Here is a 24,980-nt window from a genome sequence, read left to right on the forward strand (position 1 = left end):
AGGCCACAGCTGTAAAAACAATCCTTAAGCCGTCCATTCGCTATATCATGTCATCATGGACGTTTAATAAGCCTACTATCTGCTGAACCTTTTATTAGGACCAGTGGGAGGAAAATAAATATATCAAATACGGAACATCTGAGCCTGAGATATTAGACGCTTTTTAGAGCCACATATTGTGGCTTGTATGTGTTCAACGGCCAGGCTATAAACCTAAGAAAAGGCCATAAAATACATTCAACATTATCTTTGAAAGTAGATGCTTCTAAGTACTAAATTATTTGGCAGAAGTTATTTAATTTTGACGTATTTAATGACTAAGGAAAGAACACGGCATCTGTGGCGACTACATACTTCCAGGATTGCTCCCCCGAGTGCCGAAACACCACTGCGATGAGTAACTTAAGCATTTTGCAAATGGTTCCCCATAATATTCGACAGGTTAATTGTTCTGCCACTCTCCCTGCAACGTGGAGAAGTATCCGAGGCCGTATAATAGATACACTATATTTCCAACTTTATATACATTCTCAGAAATTCATTAGACTAATATTTCACTCATTGGGAAAAGGGAGGACAAAGAGTTATTGAGTCCAATTATCAGGTGGATTGAGGGGTAAGAATTGGTCAAAGGTTTCAGTCTGTATCTTCCTCTTTACAATAGTCTAGTCAAAAGTCTCATTATTAAAAAAATCCCAGAAAAAGGAGTTAAAACTAGGTGATAAAAATAATAAAAGGTATACTCCAATAAAATTTGTAAACAAAAAAGAAAGAATAAGGAGCATCTAATACCATATGCAAATAGTATTTTATTGAATATATTCATAAGTTATAAAAAGATTTTTATTTATTATTATTTATATATTTTTTTTTTTTTTCGGGTGAGACCTTTTATACTATTCAGATTGTTCTAATAGATTGTGTGTGGATACTAGTTTGGCATATGCTATATGAATATATATATATATGTATATCTAAAGTGGCATAAATGACTCTATATGTCTGGTACCATTGGTGTATGTGAAGATATTATAAGGTTGTCTCCCTGATCTGTAATTATAGTAACTGTGTCGGACCTTATGTCTTGTGTCCTTGACATTTTTAAATAAATAAAGAAAAATATATTTTATATAAATAATAATAAAAAAAAATCTTTTTATAACTTATGAATATATTCAATAAAATACTATTTGCATATGGTATTAGATGCTCCTTAAAGTCTCATTATACAGTAGCTTCATGGGAATCTGTCTCCAGATTTTTGTAACTTATTAGGCTACTTGCTGTAGTTTTGATAATAATCACAATTTTATCAGAAGCAGATTATCACTAGAGGACTAGTAAACCTGCTGCCATGTAGTCCTCCATATTCATGAGCTTTGCATATCCCCGCCCCACCACTGACAGCTTTCTGCCTAGTCGCAGTGTACACAGAAAGCAGCCAATCAGTGGTGTGGGCGGGGTTATACAAGGCTCAGCATTCTGAGTTCTGCTAGCTCTATAGCAGGGAAAACTGTGCTTCTATCACAGTTGCTTCATCGAGTAAACTAAGTGATACATCGCTGGAATCAGGGTCTGTGTCTCTACATCATGCTTCTATAAGATTACATAAAAAAGTAAGATAAAAACAAAATAAGTAAATAACCTGCAAGAACCTCGAGTATTTAAACCTATCATCAAATGTCAAGTGATGTAATGTGAAAGAGGGCTGAGAAGGACTGAGACCCGGCTAATGGAACACCCAGTCATGTGGAACTATATGGATGTAATGTCCACATCAAGGAAAAGGGGGCTACACCCTTATTTGCACAGAGTGCAAAAAGGTTTTAACCCTTTAACGACCGCCGATACGCCTTTTAACGGCAGTAGTTAAGGGTACTTAAACCACAGCGCTGTTAATTAACGGAAAGGTGGAAAAAGTGTATAGCACCCCCCAGAGTCGGATTTTCAGACCCCAGAGAACATGATTTGCGTCGGTTTTTACCGACCCCGCTTTTGCGATCGCTGTTATTAACTGTATAACGGCAACCGGAAAAAAGAAAAAGTCCAAAGTGCCATTTAATTTCTCTCTCCTCTGATGTGATCGCACATCAGAGGAGAGAGAAATAGGGTCCCCGTACCCCCGCCCGATACCTCCAGGTGGTCCTCGGCCGCGTTCTTCCTCTCTGTGAGCGCCACCATCTTCTTCCGTGAAGAAAATGGTGGGTTAGGGTTAAAATTAGGGTTAGTGGTTAGGACAGTCTTGAATAGGGTCACCTTGGCATGGTGCAATGCCTTTTACAGTTTTTTTAATCAAAGTTAAGTTAAATAAGCACCCTATATTATTTTCATGCACTATATTGCTATGTATTTACTGCATGGTATTTGCTTATTTAGTTTTTATCTTAGGTTTTGTCTGTTTAGTCACCAGTGTGAACATGCTCCTACACACTGCATGCATACCAATATATTCCAGGTCATCTCTTTAGGTTTTTGCATCAGATCACACAGCAAACACCTGCTGATAGAGTCCCTGTAACATGTGAACATACCCTTTCACAGTTTCTGTTTTAGATTTTACTGGTTTTAAAAAACTTTAGTACTTTATGAAAGAAATGGTGGTTTCTGCTCCCATTTTTTGAGACTTATATTATCTTCTATTTTTTTTTTGCTTTCATGCTGTATTGTTTGGGGGAATATGAATTGTTTAGATTTATTTTAACTGCACTTTTGGAGGAAGCGTTGTGACCAAAATTAGACAGATCTGCTTTTTTTATGGAATGCGAAAAAGAGGGTGATTTTAACACTTGGTTTTAAAGGTCTTTTTTTTTAATTAACACCCTGTCTCATGGTGACCCATTGGCCGCCTGTAACTTGGGGCTTAGCGGTGACAAGCAGGTTATAGGAAGTCAGGGTTGTTACAGGCCATACAGATCCTGTACTAAATGTAAGTAAATGCTCTTGCAAATTACATATGAATTGACCGCTGTTCCTAACAACAGGATGTGAAATTCTCCTGAGAACATTCACCAAGATTATTCATTTCTGATGCTCATTTCCTTCTTTTACTGGAAAACGGCAATTATCTCTATATGTAATACAGAAGGTTTTAAGACAATTATTATATTATATTCCAATAGAAAATACACACTTATTATTTCTGATAAACAGAACGGAAGATGCTGTATTTCGTATTTTATTATGATGAGTCTCAGATAGTCTGGTCATCTAAATTTACTACATTGCTTATATAAGACTGGAATTGCTCAAAACTTGTGGACCCCAATGCAAAGTCTCCCACAGGCCCTCCTGATTATTACAAGTATTATTATTATTACAAAAACCAGGGGAAGAGTCTTGAGGAGATCATTTGCATATTCCCAGTGCCTTCTGGGATAAGTGAAGAGTCTCCGCGAGCTCAACGATCACTGGGTTTTGGCCCTTGCAGCTGAAAAGAGGAAATCGGAAAACCAGGGGAAGAGTCTTGAGGAGATCATTTGCATATTCCCAGTGCCTTCTGGGATAAGTGAAGAGTCTCCGCGAGCTCAACGATCACTGGGTTTTGGCCGTTGCAGCTGAAAAGAGGAAATCGGAAAACCAGGGGAAGAGTCTTGAGGAGATCATTTGCATATTCCCAGTGCCTTCTGGGATAAGTGAAGAGTCTCCGCGAGCTCAACGATCACTGGGTTTTGGCCATTGCAGCTGAAAAGAGGAAATCGGAAAACCAGGGGAAGAGTCTTGAGGAGATCATTTGCATATTCCCAGTGCCTTCTGGGATAAGTGAAGAGTCTCCGCGAGCTCAACGATCACTGGGTTTTGGCCGTTGCAGCTGAAAAGAGGAAATCGGAAAACCAGGGGAAGAGTCTTGAGGAGATCATTTGCATATTCCCAGTGCTTTCTGGGATAAGTGAAGAGTCTCTGCGAGCTCAACGATCACTGGGTTTTGGCCGTTGCAGCTGAAAAGAGGAAATCGGAAAACCAGGGGAAGAGTCTTGAGGAGATCATTTGCATATTCCCAGTGCCTTCTGGGATAAGTGAAGAGTCTCCGCGAGCTCAACGATCACTGGGTTTTGGCCATTGCAGCTGAAAAGAGGAAATCGGAAAACCAGGGGAAGAGTCTTGAGGAGATCATTTGCATATTCCCAGTGCCTTCTGGGATAAGTGAAGAGTCTCCGCGAGCTCAACGATCACTGGGTTTTGGCCATTGCAGCTGAAAAGAGGAAATCGGAAAACCAGGGGAAGAGTCTTGAGGAGATCATTTGCATATTCCCAGTGCCTTCTGGGATAAGTGAAGAGTCTCCGCGAGCTCAACGATCACTGGGTTTTGGCCGTTGCAGCTGAAAAGAGGAAATCGGAAAACCAGGGGAAGAGTCTTGAGGAGATCATTTGCATATTCCCAGTGCCTTCTGGGATAAGTGAAGAGTCTCCGCGAGCTCAACGATCACTGGGTTTTGGCCATTGCAGCTGAAAAGAGGAAATCGGAAAACCAGGGGAAGAGTCTTGAGGAGATCATTTGCATATTCCCAGTGCCTTCTGGGATAAGTGAAGAGTCTCCGCGAGCTCAACGATCACTGGGTTTTGGCCGTTGCAGCTGAAAAGAGGAAATCGGAAAACCAGGGGAAGAGTCTTGAGGAGATCATTTGCATATTCCCAGTGCCTTCTGGGATAAGTGAAGAGTCTCTGCGAGCTCAATGATCACTGGGTTTTGGCCGTTGCAGCTGAAAAGAGGAAATCGGAAAACCAGGGGAAGAGTCTTGAGGAGATCATTTGCATATTCCCAGTGCCTTCTGGGATAAGTGAAGAGTCTCTGCGAGCTCAACGATCACTGGGTTTTGGCCGTTGCAGCTGAAAAGAGGAAATCGGAAAAACCGCGCTCATCTTTCAGCGTTTTTAAGAAATCTCAAGATGAAAGAGGCCAGGAGCCATTTGGTGAGCTGCATTTCTTGCTACATGTTCACAGACTTACCAGTGGAAAAGCCAAACTTCACATGCCACAAATGCAAGCTTGTGTCCCTGTTGGAGGAAAAGTTGCAAAATCATTAAGGAAGGTGAAGAGTTCTTGGACAGAGCAGAATTATCTCTTCATGTTACAGAAAGAGAAGAAATTCGAAGTGCACCTGAAGAAACAGAGGAATGGAGACATGTGACCCAGAGAAGCAGGAGGATCAGGAGGCAGTCAGCACCCATACTGCTCAGAAACCAGTACCAGGCTCTCACGCAGGAAAATGATGAAGAAATACATCAGGATAAGACTTTGCCAACAAACAGCAACCTTGTACGCCTTCAGAGTCCTCCTGGATGGAGAAAGAAAAATGTTGTGAAGAAGAAACGGAGAGTGGTGGTCATGGGGGATTCCCTGTTGAGAGGAACAGAGGCCGCTATCTGCAGAACGGATATAACTTCAAGAGAAATGTGCTGTCTTCCAGGTGCAAAAATTAAAGATGTGTCTGACAGGATATCAGGACTCTTCAGACCTACAGATGACTACCCATTCCTGCTACTACATGTGGGGACAAATGACACCGCAAGAAATGACCTGGAAACCATCTGCAGAGACTTTGAAGACTTAGGCAAGAAAGTGAAAGAACTGGGAGCGCAGGTAGTCTTCTCTTCCATCCTCCCAGTGGATGGCCATGGACCAAGGAGGTGGAATAAGATTCTGCAGGTGAACAACTGGCTACGTCGATGGTGCCGTCAGCAACGATTTGGATTTCTGGATCACGGAGTGAACTACTTATACGATGGACTACTTGCTAGAGATGGGGTGCACCTTACGAAGACTGGAAAGCATGTATTTGGAAGTCGCCTTGCTACACTTGTAAGGAGAGCTTTAAACTAGAACAACATGGGAAGGGAAGCAAAAGACCAGAAAAAGCCATACACCTGACAAATGCTATTGAGAACTCTGCTAATAGAAGTGGAAAGGAAGAACAAAGACGAAAGAATCTAATTAATAAAAATATTGGAGAAAGAGAAACCAATCACAAACTAAAATGTTTCTATACTAATGCACAAAGCATGGGCAACAAACAAGGAGAATTGGAACTACTAACACAGGAAAAGAAATATGATGTCATTGGAATCACTGAAACTTGGTGGGACGATACACATGATTGGAATACAAGACTAGAAGGATACAACTTATTTGCAAGAAACAGACTTGATAAACGAGGAGGGGGTGTTGCATTGTATGTTAGAAACGCGTATATCTGCACAGAGATTGAAGCTTCAGAGACTGGGAGTTCTGTGGAAACTGTTTGGGTAAGAATACAAGGACAGAACAATGGAAAGGACACCATTGTAGGCATTTACTACAGGCTGCCTGTGCAAGCTGAAGATATGGATGAACTCTTTATGCATCAAATGGCCAAGTTCTCCAAAAAATATGACATAGTTGTCATGGGAGATTTCAACTATCCAGACATTTGTTGGGAATCTCTCTCAGGCAAAACTAACAGGTCAAGGAAATTCTTATCCTCTCTTGCTGACAACTTTATCTTCCAAAAGGTAGGGGAGAAAACAAGGGGAACTGCTACCTTGGATCTAATCCTTATAAACAGGGAGGAAATGGTTGAGGAGGTAAAAGTGGCTGGAACCCTAGGAGGTAGCGACCATGCTATTTTAGAATTTTGGATAACTAGAGGCGGAAGACCTGTGAAGACTCAGACGTCAAGGTTAGATTTCAGAAAGGCAGATTTTAAGGGATTCAGAAAGAGAATTGGAGGGATCCAATGGCTGGATATCCTTAAAGACAAAAATGTCCAGGAAGGATGGGAAATCTTGAAAAATGAAATTCTCAAAGCACAGTTGTTAACAATTCCGAAAAGAGGGAAGAATAGGAAGCATTTAAGGAAACCAGGATGGGTGAACACAGAACTTAAGCACATGCTAAAAAGGAAGAAAAAAATGTTTATAAAATGGAAAGAGGGAGGCATATCTAAAGAAGAATATAATGCTGTCTGCAGAATCTGCAGGGCACAAATCAGATTATCTAAAGCTGAAAATGAATTGAGGCTTGCAAGAGATGTCAAAAGCAATAATAAAGGATTTTGGGGATATGTCAAAAGTAAAAGAAAAGTCAAAGATGCTATAGGATTTTTACAGGATGAAAATGATGAAATGGTAAGACAGGATGTTGAGAAGGCTGAACTTTTAAATTCCTATTTTGCATCTGTTTTCTCTCAGAAAGGAAATGTAACACCAACTGTTATTCACTGTCCTATTGAGGGAATAGAAGAATCCAGGATATCTATAAACAGAAAGATAGTGAGGAAACACTTAGCTAACCTAAATGAATTCAAGTCTCCAGGTCCAGATGAATTACACCCCAGAGTACTGAAGGAGATAGCAGAAGAAATTTCTGAACCACTCTCCATAATCTTTGAAAATTCTTGGAGAACAGGAGAAGTGCCAGAAGACTGGAGAAGAGCAAATGTTGTTCCTATCTTCAAAAAGGGGAAGAAGGTGGACCCAGGCAACTATAGGCCGGTGAGTCTGACTTCTATACCAGGAAAGATCTTTGAACAAATTATTAAACAACATTTAAGTCAATACCTGGATAAGAATGAAGTGATCAAACAGAGTCAGCATGGGTTTGTAACTAATAAGTCATGTCAGACTAACTTAATTTCCTTCTATGATGGTATCACTGATTGGGTGGATCAAGGAAATGCTGTAGATATAGTATATCTTGACTTCAGCAAAGCATTTGACAAAGTCTCTCATACAATCCTTATTGAAAAAATGACTAAGTATGGAATGGACAAGGCAACTGTTAGGTGGATTCATAGCTGGCTTAGTGATCGGACCCAAAGAGTGGTCGTAAATGGCTGCACATCCAGTTGGAAGAATGTCTCAAGTGGGGTACCACAGGGCTCTGTCCTGGGCCCTGTATTGTTCAACATCTTTATCAACGATTTAGATGAAGGAATTGAGGGTAAACTGATTAAATTTGCTGATGACACAAAGCTAGGAGGGATAGCTAATACTAGAGAAGAGAGAGAGAGGATTCAAAAAGATTTAAATAAACTGGAGAAGTGGGCAGTAACTAACAGAATGGTTTTTAACAGGGAGAAATGCAAAGTACTACATCTGGGCAATAAAAATGAAAAAAGCATATATAGAATGGGAGGAATAGGGCTAAGTGACAGCACATGTGAAAAAGACTTGGGTATACTAATAGATCACAGACTGAATATGAGTCAACAGTGTGATGCAGCAGCAAAAAAGGCAAATGCAATTCTAGGATGTATTAACAGAAGCATACAGTCTAGATCACGTGAAGTCATTATTTCCCTCTACTCCTCTTTGGTCAGACCTCATCTGGAATATTGTGTCCAGTTTTGGGCACCACATTTTAAAAAAGACATCAACAAACTGGAGCAAGTTCAGAAAAGAGCGACCAGAATGGTGACCGGTCTGCAAACCCTGTCTTATGAGGAAAGGTTGCAGGATTTGGGAATGTTTAGTTTGCAAAAGAGAAGACTGAGAGGAGACTTAATTGCTGTCTACAAATATCTAAAGGGCTGTCACATTGTAGAAGGATCAACTTTATTCTCATTTGCACAAGGAAAGACTAGAAGCAATGGGATGAAACTGAATGGGAGGAGACACAGATTAGATATTAGAAAAAACTTTTTGACAGTTAGAGTGATCAATGAGTGGAACAGGCTGCCACGAGAAGTGGTGAGTTCTCCTTCAATGGAAGTCTTCAAACAGAGGCTGGACAGACATCTGACTGGGATGATTAAGCGAATCCTGCTTTGAGCAGGGGGTTGGACCAGATGGCCCAGGAGGTCCCTTCCAACTCTACGATTCTATGATTCTATGATTCTAAGTCTATTATTGTTCTTATTATATTGGCCAAAGGGACCCTTTGCGCCCCCCAAGATTCTAGGGCCAAGGTAGCACTGCAACCCCTACACCTACTCTGGTTACACCCCTGCTGGTGACATAGACTTTACTTATTATTAGTAGGGCCCACATTATATAATTAATTAGGGATAAAAGGATCAGTGGAAGTTCGGGTTCAGCGGGTTCGGCCAAACTTGAGTTCACAGTTCAGTTTGGATACCCAAACTTGACATTGGATCCAAATCCCATATAAGTCAATGAGGAACCAAACTTTGGTTATGTAAAATGGTTGTAAAATAGTCATAGTAGGGGTTATGGGGCTTCAAAATGAAGCAAAATGGGGGTAAGAGCAGGATAATTGCCCTGAAAAGAAATGCGGGTAGGAAAATGACTAAAAAGGACATAGAATAAAAAAAATAATAATATTGAGCCAGGAGATGGTGGTCCAAGAGGAGGAGTAGAGCAGTGTCTTGCGTGTGAATTTTGACTGTACATGTTAATAAATAAATTAAATAATAAGACCAGCTCACAGCTGTCTGCTTTCCCTTGGCTGGTTTTATAAAAACAAAGGGGAGCCCAGGTCCTTTTTTTTTAAATTATTTATTTATTTCACAACATCAGGCTGGGTCACGTGCTGTGCTGGCCAACTTTCCCCTACAATTGCATTATTATGTAGAATAGGTCGCTGTGTATTACTCTGGCAGGTTTCACATTCATGACTCTCAGACAACAGCTTGGAATCCCTATCGGGGCTGTAACGGTGTTACACCGAGTTGGATATCGCCCAGTTTTCACAGAAACAGATATAACTAAGAAATAACAGATTTTTTTTTAGTAAAGTGGTAAAACTGTTCTCTTTATAGGCAGAACCTACTGTCTGCTGCCAAATATGTTGCAATAATATCCAGTAATCAAAGATCTTCCAGTTATTCATCTTCATACTTAGGTTAATAAAGTAAGCTGCTAAATTCAATGATATTTCATTATATACAACATTCATAAATAAATATATTTTGATAATTTCCTTTAACAGCCAGATTAAGTAAAGTGCTATTTTGGCAGGAATAGAAGGCCAAAGGCTTATACGAGGACTGAGCCCATAAAGCACGGCTAGATTTCATTAGGCGCTGCCTAGATACAGTTTCGGTTGCATCCAATATAATCTTGTGCTTTAACGCAAAGATATTAATATTATATCATTACACGCTCTCCATGATCTTTCTATATTACAACGCCATCATGAAAAATCAGCTGTTTTACCTGTAGTCCCATGTAAATTACAGATAACATCATAGTTTCATAATGATTTCACCATGGCACAAACACAATTCTCCTATACGAGTATCTATAGGTAGACACAAAACATTTCTATTTATTTTTTGCACTTCGGGGAGTTACCGTAAAATACAAGTGCAGATTATTATTGTTTTAAAGCACAAAAAAAAAATAAAAATAAATATATAGCTCTAAAACAGATGAATTTTTTGGCCATGGAGAAAAATAAAGAAAAGAGGTTCTAATCACCCATGATGAATTATTGCTCGCTCCGGCATTGTCACTTCAACTGTCTTCATCAAGATGGAAGCCACAACGTCATGACCACCAGGTAAATGACATCTGTGGTCACCGACTGGCTGCAGGATACAAGTATGGGAGCAGTCAGACGGCCATATAAATCGGATAGAGATGGGACCACAATGCATGGACTCTCCAGACCAGAGCATGACAGCTTCATGTATCTCTATGAAGCTGTCACACTTGGGTGGTTACAGCCGCCAGCCAGTCCGTGCACTGCGATCCGAATTATACAGCCGCCTGCCCTGCTTCTTAAGGTTATTAGTAGTGTAACTTAGAGCTCTTGGGCCCCTATGCCAAATCTCCAATTGGACCCCCAACTATTTCAAATCCTTCACAGTACTGGTCTTGTTATATGGTCAAAGGGAGCATTTGGATGCCCATAGAACACACGTTATATCCCTACAGGTTATGCTCATTCTTTGGAAATTTTCCTAACATATACACATAACATGTCCATAGACCTCCATGGAACAAATATATGCCGGAAGAGCACCCTATAGGCATATGTCAAGCCAGTAAGTACTAGTCCACAGTCACACGCTCAGTATTTTTAAGCCAAAACCAGGAGTGGAACAATCAGAGGAAAAGTCTAATAGGAACACGTCACCACTTCTGGATTTATCATCCACTCCTGGTTTTGGCTTACAAATACTGAGGTAAAAAACTGAACGTGTGAACACGGCCTTATGATTTTTTAGTTCGCAAACACCCAGTTTTTAACACAGTTTAAGGTGCAAGCTAAATATGGATTTTGCACCAAAGCTAGAAGTGAATGTAAAACAAGCTGAAAATAAAAAAAATGATGAATTAGGCTGGGCTTACACGTTGCATTTTTGTTGTTTTTTTCAGTGCAGATTTGACACAAAACCTGAAGGATTTTCTGATGCCAGCAAAGAGAATGAGAGTCCAGGAGCCTCGTGCACACGTTGCTTATTTGTGACTTGCAGATTGGGTGCAGATTTAAATCTGCGTATGTCAATTCTTTCAGCGTTTTTGCTGCAGATTTCATCCATACTAATGAGTGAGGGAAAATCTGCACCAAAAACGCACATAAAAAACTGCAGTTTTGCCACTGAGTTTTTCCTATTAAGAGATGCAGAAATCATGCAGAAATGTCCGCACTAAATACTTAACGTGTTCTTGTACCCTTATACTTCTACGTCTGGCGGACCCAAATCTAGGCCAAAAAGACACATGAGTATTTCGAGACTTGCAGTCCACGTCTATCTCTACCAAACAGCACCAAAAACTTCACTGATGACAACAGGGGTGAATCTAGCCTAATGGACACAGGATCTTACTCGTTGCACAGCATCGAGAGTCACTGCATATAATGAGGTTTTAATATTTTTGTATCACAAGTTTTCTTCAGAACCAGCCAAGTGAATTGGATTTTTTAAATCTGATGTACATGTTGAATTTTTTTTCTCTTGAGCAAACTGACTAGCGATGCGGGTTTTACGGCATCATGTCTGCGTTTTACATGGTAAGATGCGCCTTTCGATGAATTTGGCATATCTTGCGGTTGCAGTGTCCCAGAGAAAAACAGAATCCACTTACAGGCTGTGGTTACATATCTATCATAATTTACACTATCTTTGTGGTGTATTTTATGACGCGTTTGTCGGCCATGCTTGGTCACACCTAAAAGTTGACGAATCTGTCTGCGTCCCATGTGTAAATTCCAAAAATCACAAAAGTTTTGCAAACATTTCATACATTATGGCCCATATTTAACAAGACTGGTGATGTAGGAGTCAGAAACTCCTGATTAATGAAGAGGCTCATCATACCTCTTAATAAATAAGGAGCATCTGGAGAGTGGTGTGGCCTATATGCGCCTCGCCACAAATCTTACTGCAGTGAAACTGGCATAAAAGCTCCAAAAGTTGCAAAATCCTTGTACAACTGCGCATCATGTCAACATTTTCTAAGCTATTTCCGCCAGAAATCTGGCATAATCGCTCTGCTGAATTGAGGCCTGTGTTTCCTAAATTCTGGCAACAACTTTACAGTCTTTTCTTTACATGTGTCCTTTGCTCATGATCCAGTCATGACTTTGACTTCAAAAACTGCATAAAAATTTGACTATAGAAACATACCCTAAAACCTGTAGCATCACCCTAAAAAAATGTAATGTTTTATACAAATGACCCTATTAAAAACGTAGTCCGGAACTTTTTATTTTATTTTTTTTTTTTTATTATAGGCTTAAGAACTTAAAGTCGGGTTGTTGCTACCTACCTGCCTGTTCTGCCTGGCGCAGATCTCTGCCGGCACAAATTGGTTACAGCCCGTTCCCTGCTGGCGCTTCTGTCGCTCCTACTGAAGCCACATCAACAGAGTAGCATCTTCGCTTCTGCTCTGCTCTGTTGACGGGGTGTGACTGCCAACGTCATGCTGATTGACATTTGGCTCCCCACTGCCTAACTGCGGAGAGCCGGCTGTCAATCAGCATGACATGTGCAGTAACGCCCCCTCGACAAAGCAGTCCAGAGGAGCTGCAGAATCGCTGGCTGGAGCAGTCAGTGACCGTTCTGAGCTGGAGCTGGATAGAACAAGCCTGTTAGTTCTTAGGAACATAGTAAAAAAAAAAAATAAATTAGTCCCAGAAAAACACTTTGACTCCTGACGCTCTGGTGATGGATCATCCTGTAATATTAAATGTCACACATATTTGTTCTAAACAAATAATTCTAAAAATGCAAAGAAAAAAAAGAGAATTAACATATTCTGAAAATAAACTGTAATACAGGGAGTACAAAATAATACGGCACATGTACAACATAATACAGCCCTATGGTGTTAAGTATCTCTAAGAAACCGCTAAACTATTGTGCAAATTGCTTTGATTGATTCCCGATGATTAAACTTCACTAACTACTAAATTTAAAATCAGTTAACGTTACAAGTGATCTTCAGGTTCTCTTGTATCCTGTAAAACGTATCAGCCAATTTCCTGTGAGGTCCGTGGCGTATAAATAGCCTTATTCAGGATGTGCTCAGTAGGGTCAGGTTTCCTAAATGGTAACTAATATCTTGCTCTAATTTCCTTGCGCTGCTTCTTAAATGGGCGTTTTAAATGATGGGAGCGCTCTTAACGTTGACCTGCGCAGCCTTAAATATTTCCCTCTACTGCATTACCCCGTGATTGATTCTAAACTACTCGCTGGGAGCTGATTTAACAAATGGTAGTAATTGTGGATTCATTTAATGTTTTTTTTGGTAGCCGGGAAAACAAGACATTAGGAAGCTTTCATTGTTAATAATAAATCTGCTTCCCGTCTGTTTAGTGGTCAATCTATTACAGTAAGGAAATGTTACCTTTATAATACCAAGCCTGAAATGCTTAAAGGGAATCTGTCAGCACAAAATGACTGATCAAACCAAGCACCGGTGCAAGTGTAGCCAAATAGTTCTATGCACATTCCCACTACTGTACTTGTCTTTTCTTTCCATCTCTGCCCTTCCTGTAAAGTCAGAACTAACAATCAAGGGATCGACGATAGATGGAAGACTACTAGATGTATGGCCAGGCCAAGGGTGCAGGGAGCACCTGAACTTGGCTTAAACAGTCATTTTGTGCTGACAGAGTCCCTTTAAAGGGTATGTGCACTCAGAATATTCTTATTGAGGAATTCGGAGTGGGATGCATGTTAGTAGACTTTTTGCAACCCCGTCCAGATGCACTGGAATTTTTTGTCTCGAGAGTCAAAATTTGCAAAAATTAGTTTTGGGACTGTAAAAATTGCTAGATGAAAAATGCATTTGATTTTCCATAAACGCGGAAACACTAACCTGCCTGGTTGGTGGTGATGCTGACCGCTGCGATGTGTCTGGCTGGTGTACTCTGGTCAGAGACGCCATTCACAGATTCTATTTCAAAAGTATAATTGGTGTGAGCAAGTAAATCCATAATAGTCACAGTAGTGTTGGTTAAACCGATCTGTCGGGGAAGAAACCTCAAATTTCCTTTGCAAGATTCGCAAAATTTGAAGTTTCCGCCGCATTTCTTGCAGAGGACGTTGAAGGTCAGATCTTTCCGTCCACCGGTGTCCAGCGGCCAACTCCAATCTAATATGACTGATGTTTCATTGATGTTAGAAATAAGGTTTCGTGGTGCAGATGGTGGTCCTACAAAGAAAAATAAGGCAGAAGTGTGAAGGATGGAATGGATTACTGAATGTAACACATACTGTAAGCTTTAAAGGGAACCTGTCACCAGAAAAACCTGTAGATATGGGATTAATCTGCAGGCTAATAGCGTTATTAATCTGCATGGCGCTTGCACTTAGCAGAACATTGCATGGAGAAAATTAATTTTACTCCCTCTCGCAGCATTCCGATTTCAGTCATGGGTGCGGCGCCGGCACAGTTTCAGTTACCGCTCTGAGATTTCCGAACAGAGGCTATGACCATGCCCCCGACAGTGATGACAGCCGGCCCTAATGCAGAGCCAGTATCAGTCAGGGCCACCGGCGCGGTTACAGATTCCGTCGAGATGAGGAGACTTTTAAGCCGCAATGCTCTTCTGGGAAATATGCAAATTGTCTCTTCAGAGATGAATAGGAATACAGAACCAGAGCACCCCGGTCAGACGCCTCTCACACAGCCAAACCAGATCTCACACTTTGCACTGACGAGGGGCAATACCCCGAAACACAGTTTCTACAAATTGAGATTCTGGTTTTGACTTTTATCCTAAGTTGTGTGACAAGGCTCGTTAAAGGGTCGACACTGACTCTTAGGATTGCTACTTCCAATAGATGGCACTAGAGTTCTATTCCTCTTCCTCTCTGAAGAGACAATTTGCATATTTCCCAGAGGATCACTGCGGCTTAAAGTCTCCTCATCTCGACATACTTAACTTGTTACTCTCCGCAAGGAGAAACATTACCCCTTGGATCCCGACACAAAATAAGGAACTGCAGTGTGTGAACTGAGCCTTTTTCACACTGACGTCAATGGATAGTGTCCACATGCTTGGCTGCCTCTACACTAAGAAGCTGCTTTCAGTTAATGAAGAAGTTGGATATTCATTACAGGGTTTCCACAACTTCCAAGTATATACTGTATAAATATATATAATATGTGTGTCTGTGAAATGTGAATTTATGTCTTGTAGAGTCTCCTGACAAAACACTGCCATGCTGATAGCACAGAGGCTTTTTGTATAGTGATTGAGGGAACATACTTGTACAGGCCATTGACGGAGGGTCCTTATCTGCCCGGTAATAATTCTTCTCACACACACATTGTGTGGCGCCTTCTTCCTGAGTTGAGCTGTGAGGAGGACATTTGCCACATTTAAGGTTCCCTGTGACTGCTTTATAAAATCCTGGTCGGCAAGCTGAAATGAAATGGAAAATCTGGGATTAATTTTGCTTTACTCGTGAGCTAATTTATGTCATCAACATGTTTGATATATTCTCATGTAAGTCACAAGCAAAATACCAAAAACCCCCAAAAATAATAATAACGCAATAGATGAGGAATAAGGTGGTTGAAAGTTGGCACTGCCGAAGGTCCAAAAGTATGATCACACAAAGATGAACATTGTGATTTTGCCCCAATTAAGAGGTTTGAAAACCTTGAAAAGTGTTGACGAAATAAACTGCCCTCATGCCTCCTCTTTGTGTGTGATCATACTTTTGGACCTTTGGCAGCGAGGACTCTGAACCACCGTACTCCTCATCTATTGCATCAGCCTTTACATACTTCTATTGGGTTGTGACTGTCACAACCCTATCAGGTAGTGTACCTATAATATTATATACCGATTGGTTACTGGATAAGACCCTATTTTGCGCTTTTTTGTCTCTCCAGTTATTCTATCTGATTTGATAATCATAACAACATTGGCCAGCATCCTCATAAAAGACTGGTGTGCAGGCAGCCTTCGGCAAAAAGCAGAGTTGAGCTCTCCTGTTTGCAATTTGTAGGCAATTTTTCTAGTAATTTCATTCCAACTAAAAGCCCCATAGCACCATAAACTGTGCCAGGATAATAACGTTATACAGTACAGATTACTACTACTATAAAGTTTCCAAATAATAATCAATTAAAGAGCCTTCATATTTTTGCCATATGGTCCCCACATAATCCTACACATGAGCTCTAAAATATTACGACAATAGATTGTAATGGGATTATAGTTTTTTTCTTGGGATTCCTGTTCATGGGGACAATTTACAGCCATGGGCTTTAGGCAATAGCCCAGTTTGGCATCCCCTATAATTCATCTAGTTTGCAAGAAACTTATTCACTGGTTTGTTTCATGTGGATGTGTGAAAAGATAGACAATGTATTTACCATAGAGGAAGGGTGAACGTTTCATAAAAGGAGGTTGAATGTACCATAAAGAAGTGATGTGTGTATCATAAAGGAATGGCATATATACCATTGATTAACGATAAATGTGTATAGAGGAGGCAACATGGATGTCACTGTTCCCCCCATAGTGTGCACTAAGGACACACAGCCTCTCCAACATGAAGCCAAGTAACAGGAATAGTTCAATGTGGATATATTTACAGTCATCTACTATTTAGGCACTTTTACTTTTAATATTGAGAAACATCAGAACTTTTCTAAAGATGTATGCAGTCTCTGGTCTCTCCCCCTATTCTGGAGTGACTGAGCTTGTGTCTCCATCTGGCATTACATCCATTCTATCAGAGGCAATCAATCTTTAAGGACAGCCGATCTTCTCCACCAGGGACAATCACAGAGGTTATGTTCCCTCTGTAGCACACACTTCAAGATGTTTCATCTACTCATCTGCTAGCCACCACTCAGCAACACGACTCTAGCTCACTTATAGGCTTTCTTAATCGGACTATAACGAAAGACGGCCAGCCCATAATTATCCTCCGTCTGTGATTCACATACTGTCTGCCCAGCCTCCCTCAGATGGCTGGACAACAGAGGTAAACTGCTATGCTGCGAAAAGATCAGCAAGACTCAATATTTCTCACAGGGACATGGCATGAACAGAATGCATTATTGGAAATAGGCAATTAAATATAGACAAGTGCACTGAACATAAGTCCATGTGAAAGCTGAAAACTCAAAAATCTGATCATTATTTTCTTCTGGAAGTGATGTGACCGAGTAATACCATACAATGGGATATAGAAAAAAAAAACAGTACAAAAGAATAATTCAAAATCATAGTGTCAACATGCGCAAAATAATAATAACAGCCTACCAGAGAAGAGAGTCGATAAAGTCCACCATCAACCTCTTACATATCTACAAAAAAGAGATCTAAGTACAATAAAGGAAAGGTGTATGTACCATAGAGGAAGAATGTATATACTATAGACAAAGCAATTATGTACAGTAACATAGACAAAGGACCCAATTTGTCATTTGCACGTTTTTTTAAGTCACTTTCCTTTTTTGTCTCTTGATGCTAGTTGTCTTTTTTTTGTGCCATATTCTGTAAAATAGTGCACACGATTTATAAAAGACAAAAATGGTCTTGAACTGTTTTAGTGACTTTTTGTTGCCAAAATTTGCACGTTTCACAAAACGGTGCAAAAATTGCACAAAAATACTGGTGTATTCAAAATTACATCAGAGAGGACTGCAGTGGAATTCTGCAAAATTGTGTGATTTTTTTTATAAAGTTGTAGTTGATGAAACAGGCAAAAACTGAAAACACTAAACTCCACTCATAAAGTGTAGAAAAAAAAAACAGGGGGCACATATAAAATAAGCGTAAAAACGTGCAAATAGAATAATGATTTGAAGGTTCAAAGTACTCAAAATGAGAGAAAAAAAATAAATAAAAAATAGGTGCAAAGGAAAGTGATAAATTGGGGCCAAAGGGTGTAAGTATCCTAGAGGAAGAATGTATGTACCATAGAAGAATAGTGTGTACCATAATGGAAGGATGTATGTACCATAGAAGAATAGTGTGTACCATAATGGAAGGATGTATGTACCATAGAAGAATAGTGTGTACCATAATGGAAAGATTTATGAACCATAGAAGAATAGTGTGTGTACCATAATGGAAGGATGTATGTACCATAGAAGAATAGTGTGTGTACCATAATGGAAGGATGTATGTACCATAGAAGAATAGTGTGTGTACCATAATGGAAGGATGTATGTACCATAGAAGAATAGTGTGTGTACCATAATGGAAGGATTTATGAACCATAGAAGAATAGTGTGTGTACCATAATGGAAGGATTTATGAACCATAGAAGAATAGTGTGTACCATAATGGAAAGATTTATGAACCATAGAAGAATAGTGTGTGTACCATAATGGAAGGATGTATGTACCATAGAAGAATAGTGTGTACCATAATGGAAGGATGTATGTACCATAGAAGAATAGTGTGTACCATAATGGAAGGATGTATGTACCATAGAAGAATAGTGTGTACCATAATGGAAAGATTTATGAACCATAGAAGAATAGTGTGTACCATAATGGAAGGATGTATGTACCATAGAAGAATAGTATAATATGACAGCAAAGGTATATAGCAGCATCCTATATGCACCAGTGAATATCACAAATGCTGTTAATCCTGAACCACTAGAGGATCAGTCGTTACATATCACAAGACGAGAGTGTGGAAACCACAAAACAAATACGACCATGAGATCCTAATTTAGCAAAAAATCTTATTACCTTTATTAGGGATACATTACAGAAACGGAAAAAATGGGGAACATGTGCAAAAGACAAGCAAAAGTACAGCAGTGCTAGAGGATGCTCCAACCTAACCACGGCCATAAAAATTCAATAACAATAGTTTGAATACCAACCATTGATTAAAGGTGTGAAATAAATTAACATCCTGGAATACTGCCTGATGTAGTATAAGGGAATGCAATGAAACCCACTATTAGGCACAATAGTGCATAAGTGACTCCCTCTCAATGATATCTACTGTAAATTACCATGTGCTGAAGTTGGTGCATATCAAGATAGATTAATAAATCCACCTGTTTGTATGTGCCTTTTATAATTAAAGCGGCACGACCAAACCAAGATTATGGCCAGTTAATGAAATATCACCACAACATCAGAGACATGGTCAATATGGGAGCAGAATTACCCACCCCAAACGGAGACACCATGGCCGGTGTATAAGTATAGTAGGGGTAAAGCAAATAACCCACCCCAAGAGGAGACACAAAGTAACACCCCCAGATAAGGGATAACATCCGCGGAACAGTATTGTCAGAGACACCGCACTGCACTTGCTCATAGAGCCAGTGCACGTGTCCTGAGTACAGAAGCAGTGCTAAAAGATACCTGTAGAGACGGGCAGCAGAGGTGACCATGCGTGCTTCAGGCTAATAGTGTCAGGGTCCAGTCAGAGCTGGAAAGTAAAGATGCATAGGACCTGCGGACACTGAAACTGAATAGTCTGCACGGGACCTATGGTCATGTGACTGCAAGGGGGCGGGGCTTAGCGTCCTGTATTCAGATAGGACAGGACACCATACAAACAACTCAGAGTCAGGCAAAACAGAGGTCACAGCAGTACGGGCAAACGAGGTACAGGAGGGACAAACAGACGGGTAGTCAGACAGAGCCAAAGGTCATACACAAGAGGGCGACGTGGTACCAAGGGGACGAGCAGAGAGGAGTCGGGTCACAAGCAGAGAGTCATACACGAGAGGTAGCGCAGTACAAGAGGGTCAGGCAGAACTCGTAACAGGGACAGAACCAGATCACAACCGAACAAGCAAGCAAGATATCAGGCACAAGGCACACGTATACAAGAGGTCACTTAACTCAGCCGAGGGCAGGAGTATAACTGACACCGGACCCAGGTCCAGTGAGCACTAAATAGCCTCCTGCTGCCAGAGAGAGGCAGCACAATTAACCCATAGTCTAACCAGGACGGGTCAAAGCGAAATCCCGTCCTGGATCATGACAGTACCCTCCTCTCAATGGGGGGCCACCGGACCCCCAGGTCTCTCAGGGTACTTGGCGTGAAAGGCTCGGATCAACCGATCCGCATGAACTGATCGAGCAGGAACCCACGAGCGTTCCTCAGGACCATAGCCCTTCCAATGTATCAGATACTGAAGGGCGCGACGGACCAACCTGGAGTCGACAATTCGTTCCACCTCGTACTCAGCCTGCCCATCTACCAGAACCGGTGTCGGGGAAGATGATGATCCCTCCCCACTGGACCTCACAGGTTTCAAAAGGGCCTTATGGAAAACATTACGGATCCTTAGAGATGGCGGAAGACTCAACCGAAAAGCCACCGGGTTAACTGCTTCGGTAATTACATAGGGACCTATAAACTTGGGTCCAAGCTTCGCAGAGGGGACCTTGAGCCTTATATTTTTGGTGGATAACCATACCTTATCTCCGACCTGAAACACTGGACCCACGGATCATTTTTTGTCCGCAAAAAATTTAAATTTGTCCTGGGCCTTCGTAATGTTATTCTGGACCTCCCGCCATACCTCCCCCAACCGCTGGATCGTCTCGTCCGCCCCAGGACACCCAGAATTCAAGCGGGAAAATTCTCCAAAATGAGGATGAAACCCATAATTGCAAAAAAAAGGAGATGTACCCGTAGACTGGTTAGTGCGGTTGTTAAATGCAAACTCAGCCAATGGTAACACAGAACACCAATCATCCTGTCGGGCTGAGGTCAAACAACGCAGAATTTGCTCCAGAGACTGATTGGTCCGCTCAGTCTGCCCATTAGTCTCTGGATGGTAGGCGGATGAAAAGGACAGACCAATACCCAACCTCCTACAAAAAGCTCTCCAAAATCTGGACACAAATTGCACTCCCCTATCAGACACCACATTCAGGGGTACCCCATGCAACCGCACCACATGCTCCACAAACAATCTGGACAATGTTTCCGCATTAGGTAGAGCTGCCAAAGGTACAAAATGTGCCTGCTTACTAAACCTGTCCACTACGACCCAGACCACGGTATTACCCTTGGAAGGGGGAAGGTTGGTGATGAAATCCATGGACAGATGAGTCCATGGTCTCTCAGGAATTGGCAGTGGTACCAATTCCCCGGCCGGCCGGTTATGGGGAGTTTTCGCACGGGCACAAACCTCACACGCAGACACATACTCCCCAACATCAGAGGCTAAAGAAGACCACCAGAATATTCTAGCAATGGCCTTCCGGGTCGCTGAGATCCCTGGATGTCCACCCAGAACTGAGTCATGGAACTCCTGGAGGACCTTGAGACGAAACTGAGCTGGCACAAAAAGTTTATCCAACGGCTTAGCTGGAGGTGCAAGAGCCTGGGCTTCTCGAATCTCCCGTTCCAACACATTAGAAACCTCTGCCACCACCACCCCAGGCTGAAGAATGGAGGATGGAGGTTCCGGGGGGGACACCGGATCAAGACTGCGTGACAATGCATCCGCTCTGATATTCTTGGATCCTGGTCGAAAAGTGATCGAGAAGTTGAATCGGGAAAAAAAAAAGTGACCATCTAGCCTGTCTGGGAGTCAACCTTTTAGCTGACTCAATGTAAGCTAGGTTTTTGTGGTCCGTGATTACCGTTATAGGATGAACAGCCCCCTCCAAAAAATGCCTCCATTCTGCAAAAGCCAATTTTACGGCCAGAAGTTCCCGATTCCCCACATCATAGTTTCTCTCCGCAGGGGAGAACTTCTTTGAGAAAAAGGCGCAAGGTCTTAAATTGGTCAAAGTGGCGGGTCCCTGGGACAATACCGCCCCCACCCCCACCTCTGAGGCGTCTACCTCAACAATAAATGGTTCAGAGGGGTCCGGTTGGATAAGAACCGGGGCCGACATGAAACATTTTTTCAAAAACTGAAATGCCGCTACCGCTGCGGTTGACCAATTCTTGATATCGGCCCCCTTTTGAGTCATGTCTGTGAGGGGTTTAACCACCTGTGAGAACCCCCTTATGAATTTCCGATAATAATTAGCGAACCCTAGGAAACGTTGCAGACCCTTCAAATCACAAGGTTGAACCCACTCGAGAATGGCCTGCACCTTATTAGGATCCATGCGATACCCTTCAGCAGACACGATGAACCCCAGAAAGGACAGTTCCTGAACAAAAAATAAACATTTTTCAAGTTTAGCAAACAGACAGTTCTCCCTGAGCCTTTGGAGAACTGCCCGAACATGACCAATGTGAGTCTGTTTATCAGGCGAGTAGATTAAAATGTCATCCAAATACGCCACCATAAAACGTCCAATCAAATCGGAGAACACATGATTTATGAAATTTTGGAAGACCGCTGGAGCGTTGGTCAGGCCGAAGGGCCTGACCAAATTTTCAAACAACCCTTCAGTAGTGAGAAAAGCGGTCTTCCATTCATCTCCGTCCCGGACTCGGATAAGGTTATACGCTCCCCGTAGATCTAATTTCGAAAACCACTTAGCTCCGGACAACTGATTGTATAAATCAGGAATAAGTGGAAGGGGATAAGTATTCCTCACAGTTATTTTATTTAACTCACGAAAATCGAGGCATGGGCGCAAACCACCGTCTTTTTTTTTTACAAAAAAGAACCCTGCCGCCACAGGAGAAACAGAAGGACGAATATGTCCCTTATGGAGGCTCTCGGAAATATATTCCTTCATCGCAGCCCGTTCCGGACCCGAGAGGTTATACAGGCGGGCTTTGGGCAATTTAGCACCTGGAACCAGGTCAATGGCACAATCAAATGGGCGGTGTGGTGGTAAAACCTCAGCCTCTTTTTCGGAGAAAACGTCAGTATAATCTATCAGGCACTCCGGAATGCCTTCTAGACCCACGGACGACACAGACACAGAAACAAGACATTTCTCAGAGCAATAGGGACCCCATTTAACAATGTCCCGAGATTCCCAATTAATCACAGGATTATGCAGCTGTAACCAGGGGAACCCCAACACCAGTCCCGCAGGCAGGTTGTTCATTACAAAACATGAAATACGTTCCTGGTGTAAGGAACTCACTTTAAGGAGAAACTCTTCAGTACAAAACACAATGTCATTCTTAACCAGTGGTGTTTTGTCAATAGCAACAAGGTGAATCGGAGTCTCCAACCTAACTGTCCCTAACTTACACCTGGCCACCAAGTCAGAGTCAATAAAGTTCAATGATGAACCGCAATCCACGAAGGCAGAAGTGGATGTGGAGACACCCCCACAACAAAGTTCCACTTGAAATAACATTTTAGAAAATGCAGAAAAGGGTACCTGAGAGCATGGGTGACCTCCACGATAATCACCCGGGCTCAGTCGCTTGCTGGTTAGTGGCCGGGAGGGGCAATCCTTTTTCCAATGTCCAGACTCGCCACTGTGAACACAGCATTTTCTCACGTGCCGTTGTCTCCTTTCTTCCTCCTTAAGGTTGATGGTTCCCATCGCCGTGATTTTCAATGAAGAACTGGCTCCGATTCCTTGGGTGAATAATGATGTCTCGGTTTGTATCACTCCCCTTGCCCGTAACCTGCGATCCATTCGGACGGCCTGCGTCATAGCTTCCTCCAGGGCATCAGGTGGGGGGTGGAGAGCCAAGGCGTCTTTCAGATGCTCAGACAGGCCTCTACGGAACAACCCCCAGAGAGCGGCGTCGTTCCAGCAGACCTCAGCAGCCCAGCGTCTGAACTCTGAGCAAAACCACTCGGCTGAGTGTTTCCCCTGACAAACATTCATCAGCCTGTCCTCAGCCATACGCACCCGATCAGGCTCATCATAAATATGCCCCAGGGCCTCAAAAAATGCATCCACAGTCAAACGCTCAGGGGCCGTGGTAGGAAGGGAGAAAGCCCAAGCTTGGGGGGCTCCCCTTAACAGAGACATAATGACCCCCACTCTCTGACACTCATCCCCAGAAGAGTGTCGTCTTAAGGAAAAAAAAAGCTTACAGCCCTCCTTGAAAACTCTGAAGTCATTTTTATCTCCAGAAAAGGTATCTGGTAACTTCACTGGAGACTCAGGGGAAATTAATGTAACATCCCGAGCCCCCAATGAAAGAACCCCCTGCACAGTGTCGGCGATCAGCTGCTGAGACTGAGCCAGGACTTTTTGTTCTCCAAAGAGTTTCTGAGACATCTGCGTCAGGTGCTTAACCTGCTCAGAAAGAGTGTGCACAGGATCCATCACACACACAGGTGAATGGAAGCAGAGAAAAAAAAATGGTATGGGTCAGTTATAATGTCAGAGACACCGCACTGCACTTGCTCATAGAGCCAGTGCACGTGTCCTGAGTACAGAAGCCGTGCTAAGAGTTACCTGTAGAGACGGGCAGCAGAGGTGACCATGCGTGCTTCAGGCTAATAGTGTCAGGGTCCAGTCAGTGCTGGAAAGTAAAGATGCATAGGACCTGCGGACACTGAAACTGAATAGTCTGCACGGGACCTATGGTCATGTAACTGCAAGGGGGCGGGGCTTAGCGTCCTGTATTCAGATAGGACAGGACACCATACAAACAACTCAGAGTCAGGCAAAACAGTGGTCACAGCAGTACGGGCAAACGAGGTACAGGAGGGACAAACAGACGGGTAGTCAGACAGAGCCAAAGGTCATACACAAGAGGGCGACGTGGTACCAAGGGGACGAGCAGAGAGGAGTCGGGT

General features: G+C 42.1%; 1 protein-coding gene across 2 annotated transcripts in view; it reads right to left on the reverse strand.

Annotated features, from left to right (window-relative positions):
- Positions 1-24,980, reverse strand: part of EPHA3 (EPH receptor A3) — a 595,991-nt gene that overhangs the window by 223,745 nt on the left and 347,266 nt on the right. For both annotated transcript variants that reach the window (XM_073584429.1, XM_073584428.1), the window contains exons 4-5: positions 15,605-15,760; positions 14,209-14,544 (exon numbers count right to left, since the gene is read on the reverse strand). In XM_073584429.1, the coding sequence (XP_073440530.1) occupies positions 14,209-14,544; positions 15,605-15,760 (492 nt within the window). The remainder of the gene's footprint in view (positions 1-14,208; positions 14,545-15,604; positions 15,761-24,980) is intronic.

This window comes from Dendrobates tinctorius, unplaced genomic scaffold (assembly GCF_039654945.1).
Source record: "Dendrobates tinctorius isolate UK_male_01 unplaced genomic scaffold, ASM3965494v1 ptg000084l, whole genome shotgun sequence".
In the NCBI taxonomy this organism is placed as follows: Eukaryota; Metazoa; Chordata; class Amphibia; order Anura; family Dendrobatidae; genus Dendrobates; species Dendrobates tinctorius.